Genomic DNA, 22,829 nt, shown 5'->3' with positions numbered 1-22,829 from the left:
GGCCGACTCAGCCATTCTCCTCTCTCACGTGTCCCATATCCTCCACCATGTCCAAGCCCGGGGGCTAGCACGCACGCACGCACGCACGCACGCACGCACGCACGCACGCACGCACGCACGCACATTAAGGGAACCAACAGAGGCCAGCTAACCCCCCCAGCCACCCCCCTGTTGATAACTCAGTAGGTTTTTCATGCAGGACAGGGAACTGAGGGTGAGTCTGGAGCAAACTAAAACAACGCGGAGGTCTTTCTTGTGCACGCCGCAGATGGCGGACGGAGCCCCGGGGCGACTGGGCTGTTTACGCACATGTATGCAGATGATGCACACTGGAGGAAATGGAGGAGCTGCCGAGGCCGTGCTGGCAGGCGGTTGGAAGGAAGAAGACAAAAGGTGCAGGTCAGTAAAACAGTCCAGTCCAGTAATGGCGTGACCTCCCTGTCCAATATTTTAGGTTGTCTATATCACTGGCACAAATTATAATTTCAGATGGTGGTCCGTAGACAAATACATATTAATTTGGGAGTTCTTGACATGAAGACGTTTGACAACCACTGGTTTAAACAATAATAAAACATTTGAGAACAAGCACAAATAAGAAACTACACTTTAGAAACAAACGCAAAAAAATGGGAGCAAATGGCAAAATGCTGATCCTAACCCCAGGCTGACGTGTGTGCTGCCCTCCCCTAAATGCCTCTATAGCTATTAACTGGCCCTCCGTATCGGCAGCATAATCTCTCGCAGACGCGACGTGACATGTCTCCTCCTCGTAACCTCTAGCTGCAATCCACTCACAGCCCCTCCTCAGTCATTATTGGACCACCACTGTGACAGCCTCGCGGTGAGTTTGTTTTGAGTTTGTGTGTGTGTGTGTGTGTGTTGGGGGGGGGGGGGGGGGGGGGGTCAACAGCTGCAACAGCCACAGGGCTGTGGACCACAAGGTGAGTGTTGGGGTGGATGGGTGAGAAGCCACATAGGCGTCAGGATTCAGGGTAGCTGATGGTGGAGTGGTGCGGGGGTTTGGTTGGGGAGGTGGGGGACTGCATTTGTCTGGGTCTCGGTTACATCTGAGCTCAAATTCAGCTGTGGAATGTCTGGATACACACATTTGTCATCATGGTAGACGCCTGCCTGGAAGAACCTTTTCTTCTCTTTTTTTGGGTGGGGGGAGCAAGCCGTCTGTTTCTGCGCAAAATTTTCCTCTTTGTTTGCTTAAACCAACTGTTATTATGCAAATGTTGCGTCACTGCATGGAAGACTATCTTTCTGGGGAAGATGGCTCCCTAAACAACCACCTGAACGGCAGCATTTATCGGCCATTAGCGCCGTTTTGGGAAGATCTCGTAATTAAATTGTGTCGATAAATCCAAGAGGCGCACATAAAACCCGGGATGAATGGGGAATACATTTCTCCAGCCGCGTTCCCGCTGGGTAACATATGCAGGGGAAATGGGGGAACGTAGGACAAAATAAAACACATTTTGAACAGATTGCAAGGAACATTTCTCAAGCACCAAGTCACAAAGTCCCCGCCTATCAATTTCACTTTGCCGCCGCTCTCTGCTTATATGACCTTGGGTGAATGATCCCTCTATTCAGAGATATTCAGCCGTGCAGAGAGGATTTCTGTTGGTGCAAAGGCAATAAAACTTGAGTTCATCCCAGTGTGACTTGGAGAGTTAATGAATCATGGATCTTAGTGTAAAAAAAAGAGGGAAGGGGGGGTGCGTACAGGAGGTGAGGGGGCTGAGCACTCGTGGTTGCAGGGATTGAACTCAATGGGGTCTGAAAACTGCTGTAACACATCAATGGGCAGGTGTCTGATGTCAAGTAACTCAATTCCAATGGATTTTCATCATCGGTTTCAAGATTGAAACCTATGTGTATAACTGCGTGTGGTTGTGTGTGTGCGTGCGGGCGGGCGTGCGTGCGTGCGTGCGGAGACTTTTTTCTTTTTGGGGGGATCGAGAAACATACAGTGCGATGTGGGAGATCGCTGCTTATAGATCTGTTTTCGCCCCACATGCACACATACACGTGCATGCGCACACACACGCACACAATTCGATTCCACAGCAGCACAAACTTCCATGTCCTCCAGCAAGCAGGGCGTTCGTTCAGACTTACTTTCGGCGTCGGCGAGGAGCAGCAGCGTCAGACCCAGGACGATCAGCAGCAGCCCGGGCCTGGCTCTGTGCATGGTGGGACAGCTTGGCACCAGCATGCTTTGGCAGCCTCGGTGGCGCTGGCTCACAGTGCCCTGTGAGTCAGTCTGGTCTGATTTCTCAGATGCAGGGTATTCACAGCCTGAACAGGAGGGAGAGAGAGGGAGAGAGGGAGGGGGGAGAGAGAGAGAGAGAGAGAGAGAGAGAGAGAGAGAGAGAGAGAGAGAGAGAGAGACATGGTGGTGGTGGTGGGGGGTGGAAGGAGGGAGGAAGGGGAGAGAGAGAAAAACATAGAGGGAATGAATGAAACAAAGCTGTTTGGCTCCATGGGCTTTATCTATCTCCGCACATTTCCGATATACCCACACACACACACACACACACACACACACACACACACGTGCGCGCGCACACACACACGTACGGCTGCAGCTTGACAGCGGAAGCGGAGAGGCTGATGTGCTTGCAGGCTATGTACTATGACAGTTCTCTAAACGGAATAGTCAGTTCACACATTGCTGTGCGTGCGTGTGTGACTGTGCGTGTGCGTGTGTGTGTGTGTGTGTGTATGTGCGTGCGTGCGTGTGTAAAGAGGGACCTCACACAGACATAAGAAAGACTCAGACAACACAGGAGTAGGCTACGGTCTGTGTATCATTGGTCACGTGCACAAACTAAATGTAGCGTAGTTCATTTAAAGACCTCTTCGGGTCAGGGCTGATGAAAGCTTCATGTGCACTGAAACGCTTTATATGGTGCCATCTCCACTCGCTTCATAGCATCCTGAAAACCATGCTGAAATTTATAAATAATAATAATTACTACTAGAAGAAGAAGAAGAAGAAGAAGAAGTTCTAACAATAAGCAAAAAACGACCTAACACTATTACACAAGAAATTTTGTTGATAAACTGGGCGTAGACAACTACACATTACACGATGCATTCCATCAGTAACACAAGCTTCAATAACATACGCCTGTGGTTTTGTGTGCCACTATTGCAATACAACTACACAAAAAATGTATTTTCTTTTTACATTTAGCCTATACTACTGTATATCAGTACTTTGTGCACCCTCGTTTCCCTATAGAGCGTTGCAGTCCCACCCCCTTTCAGAACGACGAGTGGCCCAGGAAATGAATCACAATGCATTTTTCCCATAGGCTTTTCTTAAAGTATTCATTTAAAGACGGTTACGCCGCGGACAAAGCCAACTCGGATCGTGACAAATCATGACAATGAACACAATATTTTGGGCCGATCAAATCATTAGAAAGAAGAAAATAAAGGCAGCCAAAGGAGACAACACTATTTGTTTTGTTTTTCTTCTTATAAATTATTTGATCGGCCCAAAACATTGTGTTCATTGTCATGATTTGTCACGATCCGAGTTGGCTTTGTCCGCGGCGTAACCGTCTTTAAAGAAATACTTTAAGAAAAGCCTATGGGAAAAATGCATTGCGATTCATTTCCTGGGCCACTCGTCGTTCTGAAAGGGGGAGGGACTGCGACGCTCTATACAGGGACCACTGGTGTGGCCTGACTAATATCGCTGCGTTAGAGATAGTCAGAGATAGTCATATCTCTGTGCGAAACATGCATTACCAAAGAGCACATTTAATTTAAAAAAAAAAATCGCTCTGGGGATAAACCTGCCACATATATGCATTCTGGACCCTGATTGGTCCCTCACTACTTTGGAGGGAGTGCAGATTTGTCTGTTTTCCAGGCTAGATGTCTTCACCCTGCTGTATCTACAGTATCTGTATCTTGACTGTGATGCTTGGCTGTGCTGCCTCTGGCGACTGATTTCCCTTGCGAGATCAATAAATGCCTCATCCTATCTTATCTTTGGCATGCCTTGCATGGCTACAAAAGGTTTGAAAACCCACCGACTGAACTGCCTCTGAATGGATTAGGGGTGAAATGAAATGCAGTACAACAAACATGCACTGAGCGATTGGAGCTAGCTTCAGTGGACATCTGGCCTCATTTATCAAAATAATGTTGGTCAGAAAACACACAAAATATACATGCCAGTGTCGGGTGAGAGTAGCCTATAGCGCCTGTGCTTTTTAGCCGAGCCGGCCTTCACGACGCGGATACAAAAAGATCAATGTGACACAGTGAGTTGGTATTAGCTGCTGACCAACTCAATCCGTTGTCATCCATTTGCTTAAGCCGGAGCCTGATCTGTAGTGATGGATGCTCCGTGCAAGTCTTCTTCAGCTCACAACACAGCTGGCAGCTAATCCAGTGTGTGAGCACTGATGACATATGGTTTGTTAGCAGGCTAGCTGGCCTGCTACTTCATCTCGGCAAGGCTCTGTTGTCTTTTGCACTTAACTTGAGTAGCCGTCGGGGCTTCGTGCAGTGTGACACGGCGTCACTGACCTCTCTGGATTTGTCATTTAGCCTAAAAGCCAGTGCTATGCGTGAACTACTCACAGCTGGTTGCTAATCTGGCGTATGAGGCTTGATGACATAATGTTATAGTTAGCTTGCAAGCTACTCTTCTTAACGTATCTTGATAGGATGCGGTTTGTAACAACACAGCTGACTGGTGAACTTGACCTTTAGTAGCCTACTCTTTGTGCCAATCTGATTCTTGAAATCTGTCATTTAAACACTAACCCCACAAGCTGCTAGACTGGAATCCAATGATATTAACTTAATTTGTAACAAATTGACCCCCCCCTCTCTTTCAAAGAACAAATAAAATAGCAAGTATAGGCCCAATCAGAGGCAGGCAATTACAAAGTATAGCTCATTTCCCTGTTACCAATCATTCTTACGAATTTGCCCTCCCTCTTTTATTTCCGTGGGCTGAAAATGGCAGAAAAGACGAGGAGATAGCACACCTGTCACACTCGATTTGTGTCACGGGGAGATAGACAGGACTACCTGTCTCCAATCGCTGCAGGCCTTGCAGAAAGCATGAGCGGGGGACGCGTGGCGAAGGGAATCAATTTGAGGCAATCTCAACCGACGCATCCACACACACACACACACACACACACACACACACACACACACACACACACACACACACACACACACACACACACACACACACACACACACACACACACACACACACACACACACACACACACACACACACACACACACACACACACACACACACACACACATGCATTGGCTGCCTTACACACAAAAAGAACCCTGAGCATACACACAAACTCACACATGTACCAGTTTGAGCTCATTAGGCAGAATTTGTGTAGTGCAGTGTTTGTACAGTACTGTGCATTTGATCAGAATAATCTGGACAGTGAAATGGAATATGAGGCATAAGGCCAGCAATTGAATCTGTATACAGGTGGGGCCCAGCATCTTTCTCAGATAATTTCATGAATCTGCAACCCTCCCTGCCAAAATCCATGTCACAGCCTCTGAGTTAATTAATGGAGTGTACATTTCCATAATGACATGACATTAGCAGGCACGTAAGAAACGGTACTCAGCAGCCCTCCCCTTCGCTATACACTAACACAAGCGCACGCATGCGCACACACACACGTGCTTGCGCGTGTGCTCAGTCACGCACGCACGCACGCGCACACCCACGCTGATACAGGCAAACAAAACCATCTGCATGTTGTGTAAGCACCAGTGAGGGGACTCAGAGTTTGTGCCATGCATGTAAACACGAGTGGAGGCTAAATGTGAGCGCAGCAAGCTGACAAATATTCTTCATATTAATAACCCTAACCCCTAAAAGTAGATCAGCACATTGCCATCGATGTGGAGCATATCAGTCTGTCTGTTTATGACGAGAGGTAGTACTGCGTCCTTTCCTTATGCAGAGGGTGGCAATCTTCCATGGCAGACGATAGGAGTCTGCCAGAAGCATGTGATGTGTGGTATTCTTGTCGTCATAAGCAGGCAGGCTCAAAATGGTCAGCACACACAGTCAGGTTAATTTAGAAGAACATATATATATATATATCTCACATGTCACACACATGGTCTGTGAACACAAATTGTCTGTACCTCTCTTTCTAAATGAATGATTGCATTAGGGTGACTATATACCCAACAATGGCATCAATGAGCTTGCTAGTGCATGAGACACTGCCTATAGCTACTCGTTTGCTCGGTTTGTCTGTTCAATTTCACACATGTTGTGGCACCAATGCCTCCCGCTGAACATTTATTACGATAGAAAGAGAAAAACAATCTTGTCTCTCTTCCCAATCCACCAGTGGTATTATTGCATTCCCATTCAGTGGCGCTTCATTCACAGGGCTTTGCTGCTGATAGCAATCATGCATTATTAAACAAAGCCTGACAACATGCACAATGTTAATTAGAAAAAGAGGGGGAGCAGTGTGGCAAGAAAAAAAGAAGAAAAGAAAGGAGGGGGGCTGTTGAGCTCTTTCTCTCTGTTCCGCCTGATCCTTATCATAACTGTGAAAAGAGAGGGAAGGGGAGGTTAATATGCTGCAAAATGGCTGGTCTGTCCTCTGTTTTCATACAAGTATATGCTCCATGTGTGCTTTGGTAATGTGCTGTGTATCCAGAGACCATTTTGAGCACGGATGACTCACGGCTAAAAAACAAAAGGATGCTGCCTCTTTTTAGCGGCTTTTCAGATCATATTGCAGTGAAATTATGTTTTGTCACGGGAATAAAGAGTAAATCTGCAGCTAGTCCCCCCCTCACCTCAAAATCATCAGCCTGCTCTTATTTCATGCCATATGGTTTTACAGTAGCCAATCATGTCTACATCCCACATACTCTGGCAGACCACTTACAAAACCAATGGGAAACAAATGCTGACACAAGAATGCGATTGATGCTGCCAACCCTAACAAATTCAACATGGGATGGAGCAGAGCCTTTTGGACCTCATTCAGCTCATCCTTCGTGCAAAGCTGACTAATTTCAATGTGACCAGTTCCTTTAGCTTTAATGTAGTTTTATTGTCAGTCTCATGCACAATTCCACATCCAACAAACTGAAACAAATTAAAATAAAATAATAGACTTAAAAGGAAATGGTTGGCCTGGTTGTATTATCCCCTAATGCCAAACTATACCCACAAAAAACAAGCAAATCTATTTATAACGGTTCTCTTCTGACAACATAAAAAAGGGACAAAGCTTTGTCGTACATAGCCAACGTATCAATTTGGATAGGAATTTTGACAAGGATCGTCTGATAGTGTTGTACCGCGTTATTTATCACCGCTATCTTGTATCACACCCGACCGGGCACGACAAATGAGAAGATTTGTTGTCTTCTCTCCTTTTTTTTACGATGCACCACACTCTATTTCCCTGTAGGCCAGAAGAGATAAATAAAGCAAGCATTACACCTACCACAAAAATAAAACCCTAATGTGATCCCATGCAGGTTTTACAGAAGTGAGAATACGAGGTACACCGCAGCACTGAAACGATCTTTGCCATATCTCTTTTTCCTCTTTTTTTTTGTACTTTCTCCAGATCCCGAGAGAGAGAGAGAGAGACGGATCAAGATGAAGAGTCAAGCGCCCGAGGGCTCAGTACCACTTAAAAAAGCTCTGTAGCATCGCAGCCATGCCCACCCCCAGATATCATCCGCAAGGTCAAAGGGCAATTCTAAAGAGGGCCCGGTACACCCATCCCTCTTTGTGCATTTCACCTCCTGTCTACAAGCACGGAGAAACTGCATTAATAGAGCAAAATGAACTGCTGTCTGATTAAGGCATTCGTGCTGAACTTGGAGGTTGCTTCCAGGGTTATTTAAACATGTCATGTGATTCGAGTTAAGTTATGACATATTTCCTCGCTGGGAAGTGGGAATACCGCGCAGCCAACCTCCCCTCCCCCTTCTACCCCTGCTGAGAAAAAGTGTGTGGATTAAGTCGAGGTGTGTCTTGCACACTGCACGGTTCCACGCCAGTACCCACTTTGCTCAAATCAGTTTTCCTTTGATTTCTACTGCACATATATAGTACCTTCTCTGTGTAGCTGGTCATCATAGCAATGTCAAACCTTCTGCATAGGAGCACACAAAACAATGCAATAGTTCAAGGTAATGCTAACGATACTGCTTCCCTGCTTTCCCCCACAATTCCTATTTCAACTACAGTCATTTTAGGGAAAGCTTGTATAGAGTTGAGTCCATGTAAGTGGACAAAATGGTATTTTCATTCTTTCTTTTGTCTCATCCCCAAACCTCTGGCTTTAATACCCCATCTTCTGTTCCTGTTCTCTCCTCCTTTTATTGCTCTCTGTCCAACCAAGTCATGCTCTTTCAGTCTCTCTCCAACCTTCGTCTCCATTCGACTTCACAGCATCTAGGAGACAAGGCAGGCGCTTCTGGTTTAATCACTCAGTCTCCCCCCCTCTCTGATGCGTCGTCTTTCTTCCTTCCACCCCATCCCCCCCCCCCCCCGCCCTGTCCCGTCCCATCTCATCCACTCCATCTGCCCCCCCCAATCCCCGCCAACGCCAGCTACCTCTTCTCCCCGGGACGGCGGTGATTTAAGACTTGTGACGGGACTGTTTCTCACGCATCGCTCTCGATCAGCCAGCATGTGTAATAACATCCCTCAAGCTAAGCTAAGCTATGCCCTCAAGTGCAGCCTCCACATGAAAGACCCTGACAACCGCAGCTCAGATGGGTTTATTTGCTCTACTTATTTACTCTCCCCCCTCTCTCCTTCCCTCTCACTCTCTTCCCCAGACCTCACTCCAACAAGCCTCCCACGGTCATAAACCATCCCTTCGGATGCTCATCCCAGCCCAAGCTAACGCCTCTGTGGGCCGCCGCAAACTGTTGACGGGGGGGAGGAATTGTTGATAATGCTGCCGCTAATGTCTTGTCTTTCCCTGTGTCCTCTTGTGAATGAAACCCCCGTCATGGAACACACAGCGAGAAGCTAATTGGGTCTGGTGACATTTCTCTGTCTCGTAATTGGTTTAGAAGCACCTGCTGCGGCCGTGGAACAAGGAAGCGACTGCGATAGTGATCTAAATGTTGTGTTATTGCTGGGGACACTGTGAAATGTCAACGCCACTCTACTTTGACAGGCAGAAAAAAAACATGGGTCTTTCAAGACCTGCGATTTGAAAGGTCAGGACAATGTCAATGTCATTACTCATTTAAATAAAAACAATGACCAATGATTGAAACCAGGTAGAGCCCTTTGGATGGATACCTTTCAGTTTCAACCAAATTCAAAGCGCACACCTGGACGAATCTGAACAAATCCATTCACACACGCACACGCACGCGCACGCACACGCACACACACACACACACACACACACACACACACACACACACACACACACACACACACACACACACACACACACACACACACACACACACACACACACACACAAAGGTTTCTCTCTTCAGCATGAGAAAACCTGAGGCCATGGGTCTCCCCGTTTAGAATGAGTTGCCTCAGCAGCCGGGTGCGCCGTGGAGCAAACTATAGTGTCCCCATGTGAATTCAACCCACACAGCCTGACCTATAGTGTACACGCTGCATACCGTTTGGTCAATACCATGACCGTGTAACACCACCAGCTCACAAAACGTCCTCCTTTAGCTGCTCCATGTTTGCTCTAAGGTCTCCCCTTGACTTTCGGTCTACCCTTCCCATCGTCCATACCATGTCTCTACCCCATCCCCCCCCCCCCCTCTCCCCATACCTAGTACCTACCATTCCCACCGTCCATACCATGTCTGGCATGGACGCGCTGCGACGCGTTGTGAGCTTGTAGATCGGCTATTTTCAAGTGTAAAATCAGTCATTGCGACGGCATCGAGGCCCGCCAAAATACATTTTAGTCAACTAAATGACTAGATTTAGTCAACTAAAATCTTAGGATAACACTAAAACATTCCAGGTGACTAAAACTAAATGTAAAAACAATTCAAGAGACACCCATACTCCCTCTCTTTACTCCCTTGGCTCATTCTCCCAGCAGCTGTTGGTTGGCCTCAGATGGATGGTCCCCACAGAACGGGACCCTGACCTGCAGACTGGTGACTGATGATCCCTGTGAGTCCCCCTGAGTCCCCCCCACCCCACATACTGTACACACCATGCAGGGGGATGCAGCGCACGCACGCACGCACGCACACATGCATGCACGCACGCACGCACGCACAAGGTTACTTAGCTATCAGGTAAGCTTCAGGGACACTGGGGAGTTGTGGCAGGGTGCAGAAAAACACACAGGCGCGCGCGCACACACACACGCACACACACGCACACTTGGATTCCCCACTTTGACCCCGGTGACATTGGTAAACACAGGTCTTATTGAATCCTAATGGACAGCCCTAATGCCTTTCTAATGGACACCAGATACACAGCAAGGCCAAGTGCAACTAGCCTCTGGGTAAACTGACCGCCATACTGGTCATACGCACGCCGCGTGACCCTCATTTGTTTCCCCTTTGTTAGCCGGTGCACGAGCCGCGACTCGTTCTCATGCAAACCTGGGGTTGAGTGTCTATTGTGTTTGGGCGGGGCGAGGGAGCGTGACAGTATGTGGGCGGTGGACAGGAAGAAAATAAAAAAAGAGAGAGAAGAAAAGGGAAAACGTTAGACTCAGCAGCAGCAGCCAACTTGGAATGGCTTGGGATTAAATTTACGCCGCATGAGCAGGGGAGGGCTAAATCATGTTACATATTATGAAGCAGGAAAATAATAAGGGGGGGTGGGGGGTGGGTTGGCAAAGGGAAAGAGGTGGCTGGGGATGACTGAAATAGAAAGGATAAGGAGAGTGATGAAGTGGAGAGAGGCAATATAGAGAGGGAAGAAGGTCTGGAATAAAGGCTGAGGCAGGGGGATGGATGGATGGATGGATGGATACGGCGAGAGATGAGGGGGAAGAAAAGAGGAATGAGTGAGGGAATGCACTGAACGCTGCCGTTTCATGCTCTGCCTGCGTTTGTAACCGTACGTGAGAGAGAGAGAGAGAGAGAGCGAGAGAGAGAGAGAGACAGACAGAGAGAATAAGAGGATGATGGCCCGAGGGATGTGCTCACAAACTGAAGGTGTTGTTTCCTGAAGGGGAAACAAAACGACCGAAGAAGGAAGGGTGGATTGGAAAACATGGGCCGGAGTGTCCAGATCCGCTCTGGTCCCACGCATACACACGACGATCAATTGCTCATGCTCGCAAAAATAATATGTACACTCTTGCATTGACCCATACGCGCACACACTCGCACACACCAACATATAGGCACGGTTTGTGGGAGGATGAATAATCTCACTTCCGATGATTCGGAGCGTGCGAGAGAGATAGCATACGAAAAAGAAGAAGAAAGACGAGGGAATAAAAGCAGGACGTGGGCAGGAGTGGGAGAGAGAGAGAGAGAGAGAGAAAAGAAGGAGTGAGTGAGACAGTCAGACAGACAGAGTCCAGTCTGAGCTCATATGGAAAGCGCCTAGCGTTCAGACCGTGAGCGCTAACCCGAATAGACAACACAGCATGCTAGCTGCCACTTGCAGACACATGGCAGACGTCAACGGAACAGAGCTGCCATTGAAAGCCGCCACTGAAAAATACAACACTTACACAGCGCAGGCCTTCATAAAACCAGACCCTCTAATAATGCATTATGGCAAAATTGGCCCTCGTCCTCTTCCAAACAAGTGCTTGGTTTGTGACGGCATATCGCTGAGCCATTTGGTATGGAAATGTTGCTACTTAGGCTGACGTGTAGTGTGTAGAAGGGATGCTTAGGGGCGTTGCGTGCTACAGTGGTACACTGAACGGGACAATAATTAAAAACGCCAAGTGTTTTCCCATTAGCTAAATGCAAATTTTGCCTGAACTAAAACACTGACGCTACATAACAGTTGCTGTAGCATGCTGTGGCAATTAACCCAACACAATGTGCGCTATCGTCGTGTACCTGAGGCAGTGTGGCGAATGTTTACGCCTCCCACGAGTAGGCACACACGCACGCACGCACACACGCACGCACACGCACACCAGGGTGTTATCATCGATCTGTACTGATTTCTTAAGTGCTGCTCGCCCCCCTCTGCTTCATAGGCACTTGATCTCCAGATATCTGATGATACACAGAATCAACATGGTGAAAATGTCACTTTGTTGCACAAGGATCTATCAACACCTTCACACAACCTATGAGATGAGTGATTTGTCAGGCTCATATAATCTACAGTGTAGCGTTAGTTAAGAGACAGATCATGACAGTCAAGCCACACTATATAGCCCCCATGCAGTCTCTCTTCAGACTCCATCTTAGCCCATAGCACTTGCGCGGTACAGTACTTGCCCTAGCCTCGACCTCCTACAGGAGTATGCAAATGCTCAACTTATGTAATTTAAACAGCACTTTATGTAGACATAACACTCTATAGGGTATACACTTGCATTAGATATTCCACTGTTAGGTTCTTAAGCTTACGTATGATTCACGATGACAATTTTTTTATGTATTTGATGCATTACCATGTTTTTTGTTCATGCTTACTGTAAATCGCTCTGGATTAAGAGCGTCTGCTAAATGCCTAAATTGTAAATTGCATGAGGTCAGCTGATTTGCAGTGTTGCCAGATTTTGCAAGAGAGATAAGCATAAGAAGGAACTATTATAGGCCACATGAGCACTAAACCTATATACATCGGCTATTTGAAAATAGGTCCTTGGATAATATCATATTCATTTTGGCATCCTTCCAAATATTTTAGAACCACTGGTTTAAACATCATTTAGGAAGCAAGCCCAACATACAGTAAGCAACTATACTATACAACCATAACTATAGCCCCAAAAACACAACAGCAACTACCAACATTTATTTACAAAAGACTTTACAGAAAAACAAGCCCAAAGTGGCTTGTACTAAGCAGACCTGGCAACACTGCCGATTTGTGCCAAGCACCCCTCCGCTGACACCCAGTGTTCATTCATCATTGGCCTTTCATGTTATGAAGCGACCTTTAAAAACAGCTTCATCTTGCCTGTCCCAGTCAGCACATCTGCATGCCCACCCACTAGCTTTTTCATTAAACCCACCTCCACCCGGCTCCTCCTTTTATGCTTGTCTGATTTTATCAACGTAATTTTATGATGTCAGTTTTCACTGCCTGCTCGCTGCTCTCCCCGTCTTTGTCATGCCATGCAGAGTGTGTGCATGGATGGACAGGGAGATCGAGCCATGACGCTAAACATAAATGTACTAATCAAAATATAATTGCAAATAGCAATACTGTCTTTTTATATGATTTAAATATATAAATTATGATTATTATGATTATGATGATTATTATTCACCTTATTATTATTATTCTTATATGGAATAAACATACAGAAAACTGTCAGAATGGGACTTCGTGAGCACATTGATTCCAGGTTTCTTTTTTATATTCTGGGGGAGATGTTTTTGCCATGACTCAGATTTAATAAGAAATCCTAAATCAACAACCGAGAGAAGACAGAAGACGGAATTAGAAAACAGTAGATTATCAAAGCTTTCTGTATGTAAATACAACACTGCCGACAGAGAGGGCAACAGTACACAAAATATTATCACAGATATGAGATGTTTTTGCTGAACACGCAGACAGAGGTGAAATTGTGTTGTTCCTCGTCCTCGATCTAAATCCCAGTAAGACGGTCAAAGGACAGCCCTAGGTACAGATGAGCAGAACTACTCCACAAAGCTCTTTCAATATTTCGGCAGTTGAAAAGGTTTTACCAGAAGTTCAGCATGTACTTTGAAGTCGGTTTTTGTTGTTTAATAGGGCTGAGAAAGCTAAATATTTGTGGAGCTTTTGGACGTCACTTTGGCAGAGCCTAAGCTATAGTTCTGGTGAAGGAGTAGCGGAGGCAGCAAGTGCAACTCAGTCAAGGGAAAGCAATGGTTCAGCCCACGGCGAGAGCCACAATTCCCTCTTTGTCACTTCACCAAGACAAATACTCGCCTTTTGCAACATTAGCAACAAAACAAGCACAGTGCCCTGTCTAAGATGGTATATAGCGGCAATCGAACAAGACATTTTATTATGTTGCCGAACGGATGACTGAATATGTCCTTTTGTTCTACACTGGTCTGGAGATTGAAATTCAAATCCAATGCCGCCTTCAAACCCAAGCACACGCCAGTAGCACAAATCAAAGTAAGAGAAAATGCACATTATGACATTTTAAAGTAATTGTGTTCTGTCTCTCTCCCTTATTTCACATGCAATTTTCACAAAGTCATTGAATATTAACAAGCATATATAAACAGATTGGATGAACAGGCTTTCCAACCATCTTAAACAAAACACAGACACAATTCCCCTCTATACGAGTTCCAATCAGACCACCTACACGATTCCCCTCCCTGACGTCCAATCACAAACATGATTAAGACGCTGCCAACAGGCCTCAGTGGGATCCTGTGCTGACTGACTGCCTGGCCTTCCTTTATCGTTAACAGGACTGCATGGATGACACCTCAAGGGCTTCTAATGGCTCCTAGCCATCCTGAAGCTCCTCCGTCCAAACCAACCTGCATCCTGCAGCCTGTCTGTCGAAGTATCATCTAAATGAGATCGGGCCCAGGAGCTGTGGGGATTAGGCACCGCATAATCACACATTTATAAAGATCCTAATTGAGTGATTCATTAAAAGACTGGCACTGAGATTCTGCCAAGGAGGGTACTACAGGGAAAGTGATGTGTGTGTGTGCGTGTGCGTGCGTGCGTGCCTGCCTGCGTGCGTACCTGCCTGCCTGCCTGCCTGCGTGCGTAGTGCGTACCTGCCTGCCTGTGTGCGTGTATGCACGTGCAGGCATAATGAACATAATGTGCATAGCCCGTGCACATGAATTTTGGACTAGCAGCAAACAATAACCTTGAATGGCAGGGGCTTGCCTTGATTACACGAAGGTCTATTTGTAGAGACAAACAGTCCTTGGGTGTTTATTTACATCACTGTTTAGCAGATCCTCGTTATCTCCACAAAGTAGCACTTGTTAACCTTTAGACATGGTGGATTGAAAGTCAGGAGTAAACATTGTGACTACAGCAGACTACTACAGAGAGACTACTCCATAAGCATACAAACTAACACATTATATTATGAAGAGGTACAATTTAAGACTGCTGTCATTTTTCCTGTCCTCAATGGACAGCAAATATTAGTCATTTTCTTCTACTTTTTATTTATATATTCTGATGGCATTTTAGTTTTTGACATACAAATACAAGATTGTGTATAACTTTGATATATTCACTCGATTTGTGTTGGCATAGACATAGAGGATATGCTTTGTTGCTGTCAAGCATAGACACAAGAAAAGTAATTACTTTTTCACTCTCTGTATTCAAAAGATTCAATGAGCACTTTGTTGCATTGCCTCTCAGCTTCCTGCTGTTGTTTTAGGTTATAAAAGCCATTGTTACTGGCAGTAACTTACTGCCACTGTAACTCAGCATTCACCCCCATAAATTAGTTTGGAAAGATGAACTTGTGCAATGTAAATTCTATTTTGAGTGTGTGAAAGTAGCTCCAAACTCCTTCCAACTTCCATGTACATGCAGTTGTGTCAAAGCTAAACAGTTATAACTCTGTACAAATTGAATAATTTGAGACTATAATAGTATGGGACGCTGCAGTGCATACATGGTAAAAGACGCAATGCAAATATTTCCTCCTCACTGGGAGGCTGACCAATGGCTGATAATTAGTTTGATCCACTGATAGGCAACAGTGCTAGCCTCATCAGATGTCACTTTCATCCTGTCTCTTTTCCTTTGGTTTGTCAGCATCAAGTTTGTTCATCTTTCAGAGCTAGGACTGAGTGGAAAATGAGTGTGCCATGACAGTAGTTCACACGGACATGTATCTTTAATCTGTCTCTTGTGAACGAAGATCACACAATTACCAGACGTAATGCTCGAAACAGACTGTCAGACAGGATTCTTCTGGTGGTTATTTTATACTGTCGCATCAAAAGCTGCTTCCATCTGTGCGGTCCTTAACATCTCCTGAACATTCATGACGGCACGGATAAAGAGCTGCACACCCAGGCACATTGATGGTGGCTTCCATTATGTCTGTGCCAAAATCGTTTCATCTTTGGTGGCGAGTGATTCCACTGCAGTGCCATGGCACAACTGTCCAACACAGATGGCACATGACAGCCAAATCCCTGTGTTTATGCATTCGCTTATTACAGCTCGAGGACCATGAACTGAGACGGCTTTAAAACCAATTAAACCATATACATAGTTGACCAGAGATCCACAGAACACTACTAACTAGCCCCACTAGTTTTCATTTTATCCTAAATGTCTTTGATGAAATCCAATTACAATCTCATGTGTTGCGAGCTTATAGATTTCCTTATAGATTTATAATATTATTTCCTCGAACGTTTGTACCAGAATAGGGAGGCTACGCTGCCCTACAAAGGCAAAGTGCAGTACGAACAAAAATGTAACTGAAAAATGGGTTTAAAAGTGTTTAAAGGAGATATAGACAACATTCAGTGTTTGTACACAGACAGTTGTTGCACCACCCTGGTTCCCTCCCATCGAGCCATGTCACTTCAGGTTTGGGTTGTTGTTGCTGCCCACCACCCCCACCACTACATAATGGCTTTTATGTGGCATTAAAAATGTATGAATTTCTATTGAATATCTTAGTTACAATGAAATTGAGTTACACGGGTCCCGTGGTCACTAGCAAGCCTCTTGAGATGCTCTGAATTCCCGCACGCAAATTAGGAAGTGGCTCACTGGCCCTCAACGCAAATTGTCTTTTATTTGTTATCTGTGCATGTCATAGTGCCACCACAACATATTTCAACAACTTCGTCCACGTTTATTCATTGTAATGATCAAAATCGCTGTGATGATCTATCATCATAGCGACGGCGAGGCACCGTTGGCAAGATTATTTTTCCTAGAAATCTCGGCAACGGTGGTGCTCACCGTCGGCTCCGCACCTCTCGCGGACAGCGAGCACCACCGCTGTGACCGATGATTCCTCCCCGGGTAGAATCCCAGCTTCAAGCCGGTAGGCATCACGGGGTGGTGGTGACTTACCAGTCACCATAGCGACTTCCACCATTTCAACAAATAAGCACAAACAAACCACTTCACATGAATATTGATGTTACCAGGAGTTTTGTTGGGGGATATATAAAGCTGAACACCCCCCCCCCCCCACACACACATACACACGTCCCGGGTGTCAACACCTACCACTCAAAACACCCCAGAGGCAGCCAAAGGTCAGTGTAAGTTATATATAAGTTATCACCTTAAAACTTTCAACTGGTCAGCCAAATGAGATATCGGCATATAAATGATTACACTAATTGTATATGTTCTTGAGGTAATTGTTTATACCCCAAAATCACGAAGGATAATTTGACTTTTGGGATGCACAAATAAGTCGGTGTGTCCAAAAACTTAGTTACTGCACTTTGTCTTTGTAGCCACTTGAACCGTAACAGTTCAAGTGGTTACGGCGAGCCAGTTCATGACATAATAAAAAACTTTTCTTTTAGAGGCGATAGAGCACAGGGCCTCAAAAGAAACAAAACAGCAGAGAGAGAGAGAGAGAGAGAGAGAGAGAGAGAGAGGAACAGAGGACACCATGGCCACCCTGATCCTTTGCCATTTTATGTATAATCATTAGAGCAGAATATGAGGCCCGGATAGCTTACCGAGGACCAAACTGACCTGATTTCCATGCTCCAGCAGGCCATGACTCTGGGAGCACTGGGGACGCTGGCTGCAAGTTGCTGGCAATTGCATGATTGACTTGTTTGCTAAATGACTAGCAGCTGAACTGGGGGGGTATAGCCGGGGGCTATTGGAGTTGTTCGGGGCTGACGGCAGCTGCTAACTGCTGCAGATAAACTGTCCCTGCCTCCCGTGGGATTCATATTAAAGCACCCTCTGATGGTGCTGCATGGCCAAAGACACCAAGGAAAACTGCAGTTTAGCAACTCCATCAGTGATATGTGAGAAGGATCAAACCAACAGGGGAAAGATGACTGATGAGAGAAAAGCTTATAGCTACTTTGTGGGGGGAACAAACCCACAAGGATCCTTCGTGAGAAAACTGCTGCACTCAACTTGCGGTGTCCAAAATGAACAGTGGAAGCTTAACATGAACTTCAGCTGTATCTTGATAGACGCTTTGTGTTTTTCTGGACGGCCAAGCAAAACTCAGCACCTTTTAACGCTGTTTGAGATTTGAAAATGCACTTGGGTTGACATGAAAACCACTAAGAGTGGAGTCAGCAGCTAAAGCAGCTCAGTGGTGTCATGAATTCTTTAAGTCCTCCAAAATATCAGCTGCCTTGCTGTTGACTCATATTCATCCCATTTTGTTCCATTTCTGACCCCTAAATGTTGACCATCAGTCAACGTTTTCTCAGTCAAATCCACATGGTACTATCAGATTGAACTTTTTGGATATTATAATTGCCCAATGTCCGTAATTCTGTCCATCTGCCTGTATGAACTCTGAAGTGTCCCAGAAACAGAGCCTCCTCTTACACTTTTCCAACCTTCAGTTTATGGTATATGTTACGCTACGATTATGGTAAGATATGGAAAGAAGTGGAAACATTGCTTACTGGCACCGTAATCCCAAAATCTAGAAACAGCCCATTGAGAACAAACAAAACAATGGCGCCTGCCACTAACAACTTGTCTGGAACATGAACCTATGCCATTAAGCCGAAAGGCTTTTCGTTCACGATGGTGCCGATAGAAGGCATTTGACCATTTCACCTGTGACATGGTACAAGCCACAATGTGATGAGAGACTCGCTGGCTGACTAATGCTTTAAGGGTCTTCGTGTAAACTAGAAAGGTGGGGGTATAATCTCTCACTTGAAACTTCACGGACTAACTCCCTTTCCCCTCTTTGTTGTCTTACAATGAGCTTGGCAAGCGACAATGAGCTTCAAACGCTGAAATACATTCACACGCATAAACGGCAGGTTGGCAAGTGGTACACAAGAAAGCGAGATGCATAATCTCCGAGAACAAACCCCTTTGTTTGCCGTTTGTGTAGACGTGTGTGAACTCACTCACACAGCTTTTCGAAGGCTTTGCCACCGATGTGATTGTTGATTAGAATATAAGCCCCCAATGCTGCTGTGAATGCCTGTGTGAGAGATGGGGATTGTTCAACTGTACAATGGCTAAGGCTGAACACCAGGGCCTCACCTAGAGCCTGCTTCTAATTGGCTGCACTCATTGACATCCACTTTTGTCTGTAACGGGCAATTACTGAGAGGGGAATTTTGGGCATGTATTTATTAATATGGCCCATTTTCTCTCTGAAGTGCACAAAGCCCTTTATCCATGACCGATCCTCCCACTGTAGACATCCACGTACACAGAACTGATGGACGCAAGCGAACACACACACACACACACACACACACACACACACACACACACACACACACACACACACACACACACACACACACACACACACACACACGTCCTCAGAAATTGCAAAATGAATGGACTACTAAGGTGAGGTTGCTGCGACCTAAATAACCAATACCATGGAACACTGTCTGTCCATGTGTGTCTGATCAGAGAGAGAGCGAGAGACAGACACACACACACAGACAGACGGGAGAGAGAGACTGAGACAGAGAGACAGAGGGAGAAAGAGGTGCGTGCACAGACACTGAAAAAGTGTCAATTTGTTAAAAATATCATGTGCACCATTAGTGGGATCGCAAAAAATCACATACTGTAGTCTTGCAGTTGTGTGATTGCACGCGTGTGTGTGAACTGTACGTGTGAATCTGCATGAGTGCACATGTGCATGCTGGAGTGACGTGGCCAGACCAGCCTCCTGAGCCCGGCGCTGTCCATTGACCTGGTAGCCTCCTGAGGCGCTGTCCATTGACCTGACTTTGTTGACAGCGCTTAAACGTAAAGTGTGTCCTAATGCACTGAAGAAAACCAAACTGCGGTATTTCCAGCAGGCCCCGGTGGCTTCCGAATGAAGGCAGACCTGATGTGTGATCAGTCCATCCGCACTCCCTAATCTCCCCATCTCTGGGGGGACCATCCATCTTGATTTCTGCTGAAGTGCCAAAAAAGCAGGAGGGGAGGAGAATGGGGAAGGCGAGCATTGAGAGGCTGGAAGGGGGGGGGGGGGGGGGGGGGGGGGGAGTCGGGGCTGGTGGGGTGGTGGTGGCGTTCAAGCAGATAAGGCAGCCAACAATCTGAGGAGAGGATCTCTCTGAGAGTGTGGCCCAAAAGTGGCTTCATCTTTATCTAATTACTACAAGGGTCGTTTTGCGAAGGCGAGATAGCCTGAGTATTTTTGTGGTGCATGGTGTCCTGGTGCTCTTTCACCTACTTTCCATTACATGCCTCCATATATGGACGGGCAAATATGGGTACCGACAAGCAAGCAAGCATGCACGCACACACACGCACACACACACACACACACGCGCACGCACACTTTCATCCACGTGGCCCAGGGCCGAGTGCCATAACAGCCCAATGAAATATATTCAGATTAGAAAGGTGTCGCATTACTCTCCGGCCGGATGATAAATACGCGGTTAGCACCATCATTAATCTTCCCCCCCCCCCCCCCCCCACCAACACTTTCTTCCGCCTCCGGATATGCTGAAGCAAAGGGGAGGGGCGCCAGCATGCAGCATGTGTGTGTGTGTATAGCAAAGCTAGCTAGGCTGGCGCCTTGAAGAGGCTTTGCAGCAGCAGCAGCATGGCCACAGTGCAGGCACGATGCGCGGCACCGCTACAGTATGTTTTCCTGCCAGGTCTCTCTCTCTCTAACACAAGAGGTCACGACAGCCTCGCTCGCCGGGGCAGCGTGTAATGTCACTGTGTTTGGAAAGGCACGTTACACGGGCTGAACTGAGGTCTTGTTGATTGTTTACAGTGTGCGTGTGTATTGCCGTTTCATTGAGAGGATACAACACAAGCCCTCCCCCTCTCGTTCCCCACTCCGAGGTCTCTCCTCTGCCCGCATTGCTGTTTTCCTCTGCTTCCTCTCTTCAGACACTGCCTCCCCTTTCTATTCAGAGAGACATGCACGGGCATGTCTCTCTCTCTCCTCCTCCCTCGCTCCCCCTCTTCCAATCCCCCCGAAACCTCTGCTTTCTGGAGAGCCCTTCTCCTTTCCTCCATGCTCCAACCGACCAACGATCCCTCTTTCTCTCTGCCCTCTCTCTCATCCCAAGGGCTTACTGACACATTAGCCCTCATGACATCGCAGTAAGTGGGCTTTGTCTAGCTAATGAGCAGCACACATAATACACTTGAGGGCTGGGGAGACGAAGCTATCCCCACCACACACACATACAACCATGTGCGCGCGAGCGCGCACACACACACACACACACACACACACACACACACACACACACACACACACACACACACACACACACACACACACACACACACACACACACACACACACACACACACACACACACACACACACACACACACACACACACACACACACACACACACGACATTAAGTGGGCCTTTCTGATGGCTGCCTTGAATAGAACATCTCTCCCGTAAACTGTCCCTGGGGAGGCCTCAAGTGGACTGATCACAAAGGCCTCAATGCAAACACAGGCCAGAGGAGGGGTCAGAGGTCATGTGGTAAGTGGCGTTGTGCATGTCATAGGGTGGGGTCCTACCCCCCTTCGCACGTGCCTTTGAAAAGTGCAGCCTATACATCTCTAGAATAAGTCAGAGAGCTAATAATCCAATGACACGTCCCATTTCCAGGAGGCATCTCAGGAAAACAAGAACAAGCACTTTTCTCAAGTTTACAAAAATTGTGTATGGGGCAGGGTCCCATTTCATCACGATCACACAGTCACAGGCCTTTACTCTTGGTCGCACTTTGCAAGTCAGGCAGCGTACGCGGGCCCGTTGAAGCATTATCTCAGGGTGCTACAAAATGTCTATCTACATCCTGTAAGTAGACTTAGTGTTGACTAATCATTACAAGTGGCTCTTATTTTGAAGAGGAAGTCCGTTTCGGTGGGAGCCAACTGCCATGACAGTTGTTAGACAAGCACTGTAGTCTAACCAAAGATTAGTAAACAAGAACCCACATGGATTAAACACAAGCTTTTAGCCAAAGTTCATATATTTACGATATGAAAGCCATGCATCTTTGACTTAAATTAAACAATGTACCCACTTTAGAAGTACGTTAAGTAGTTTAATGTAAATAAAAAAAGCACACATGCAGAAACTATACTACACAAACTACAGTACATTAAGCCATCTCTAAATAATTTACGCCTTATGAAAAAAGAAAACAACACACAGCCAACTGTCTTTGCTTAGACACACAACAAGAGGAAAATGGTGTTGATTGAAAATGTACGCCTGATATCCCATTCCAAGGATGCTTGGTAGACAGCCATTTCTTCCTCTGTCACATTGTACAAACCTCTGTTCATCTCATCCTACATCACACACACACACACACACACACACACACACACACACACACACACACACACACACACACACACACACACACACACACACACACACACTATATGCTCACAGAGCTTAGGCTATCTTAAATCTAAAGCTATTTAAAGGGCATGATGAAAATCATGGCACAATCGTCCTCTGTGATCGA

The 22,829-nt window shown here is 46.3% G+C and overlaps 1 protein-coding gene across 22 annotated transcripts in view; it reads right to left on the bottom strand.

Moving 5' to 3' along the window:
• Positions 1 to 22,829, bottom strand: part of LOC310875778 (receptor-type tyrosine-protein phosphatase delta) — a 337,144-nt gene that overhangs the window by 145,408 nt on the left and 168,907 nt on the right. For all 22 annotated transcript variants that reach the window (XM_083789123.1, XM_083789126.1, XM_083789140.1 and 19 more), the window contains one exon: positions 2,131 to 2,310. In XM_083789123.1, the coding sequence (XP_083645249.1) occupies positions 2,131 to 2,227 (97 nt within the window). In that variant the 5' untranslated portion in view covers positions 2,228 to 2,310. The remainder of the gene's footprint in view (positions 1 to 2,130; positions 2,311 to 22,829) is intronic.

This window comes from Protomyctophum parallelum, assembly GCF_964188405.1.
Source record: "Protomyctophum parallelum genome assembly, chromosome: 18".
NCBI lineage: Eukaryota > Metazoa > Chordata > Actinopteri > Myctophiformes > Myctophidae > Protomyctophum > Protomyctophum parallelum.
The sequence above is the reverse complement of the archived record's forward strand: the minus strand, read 5'-3'. Positions and strand labels throughout refer to the sequence as shown.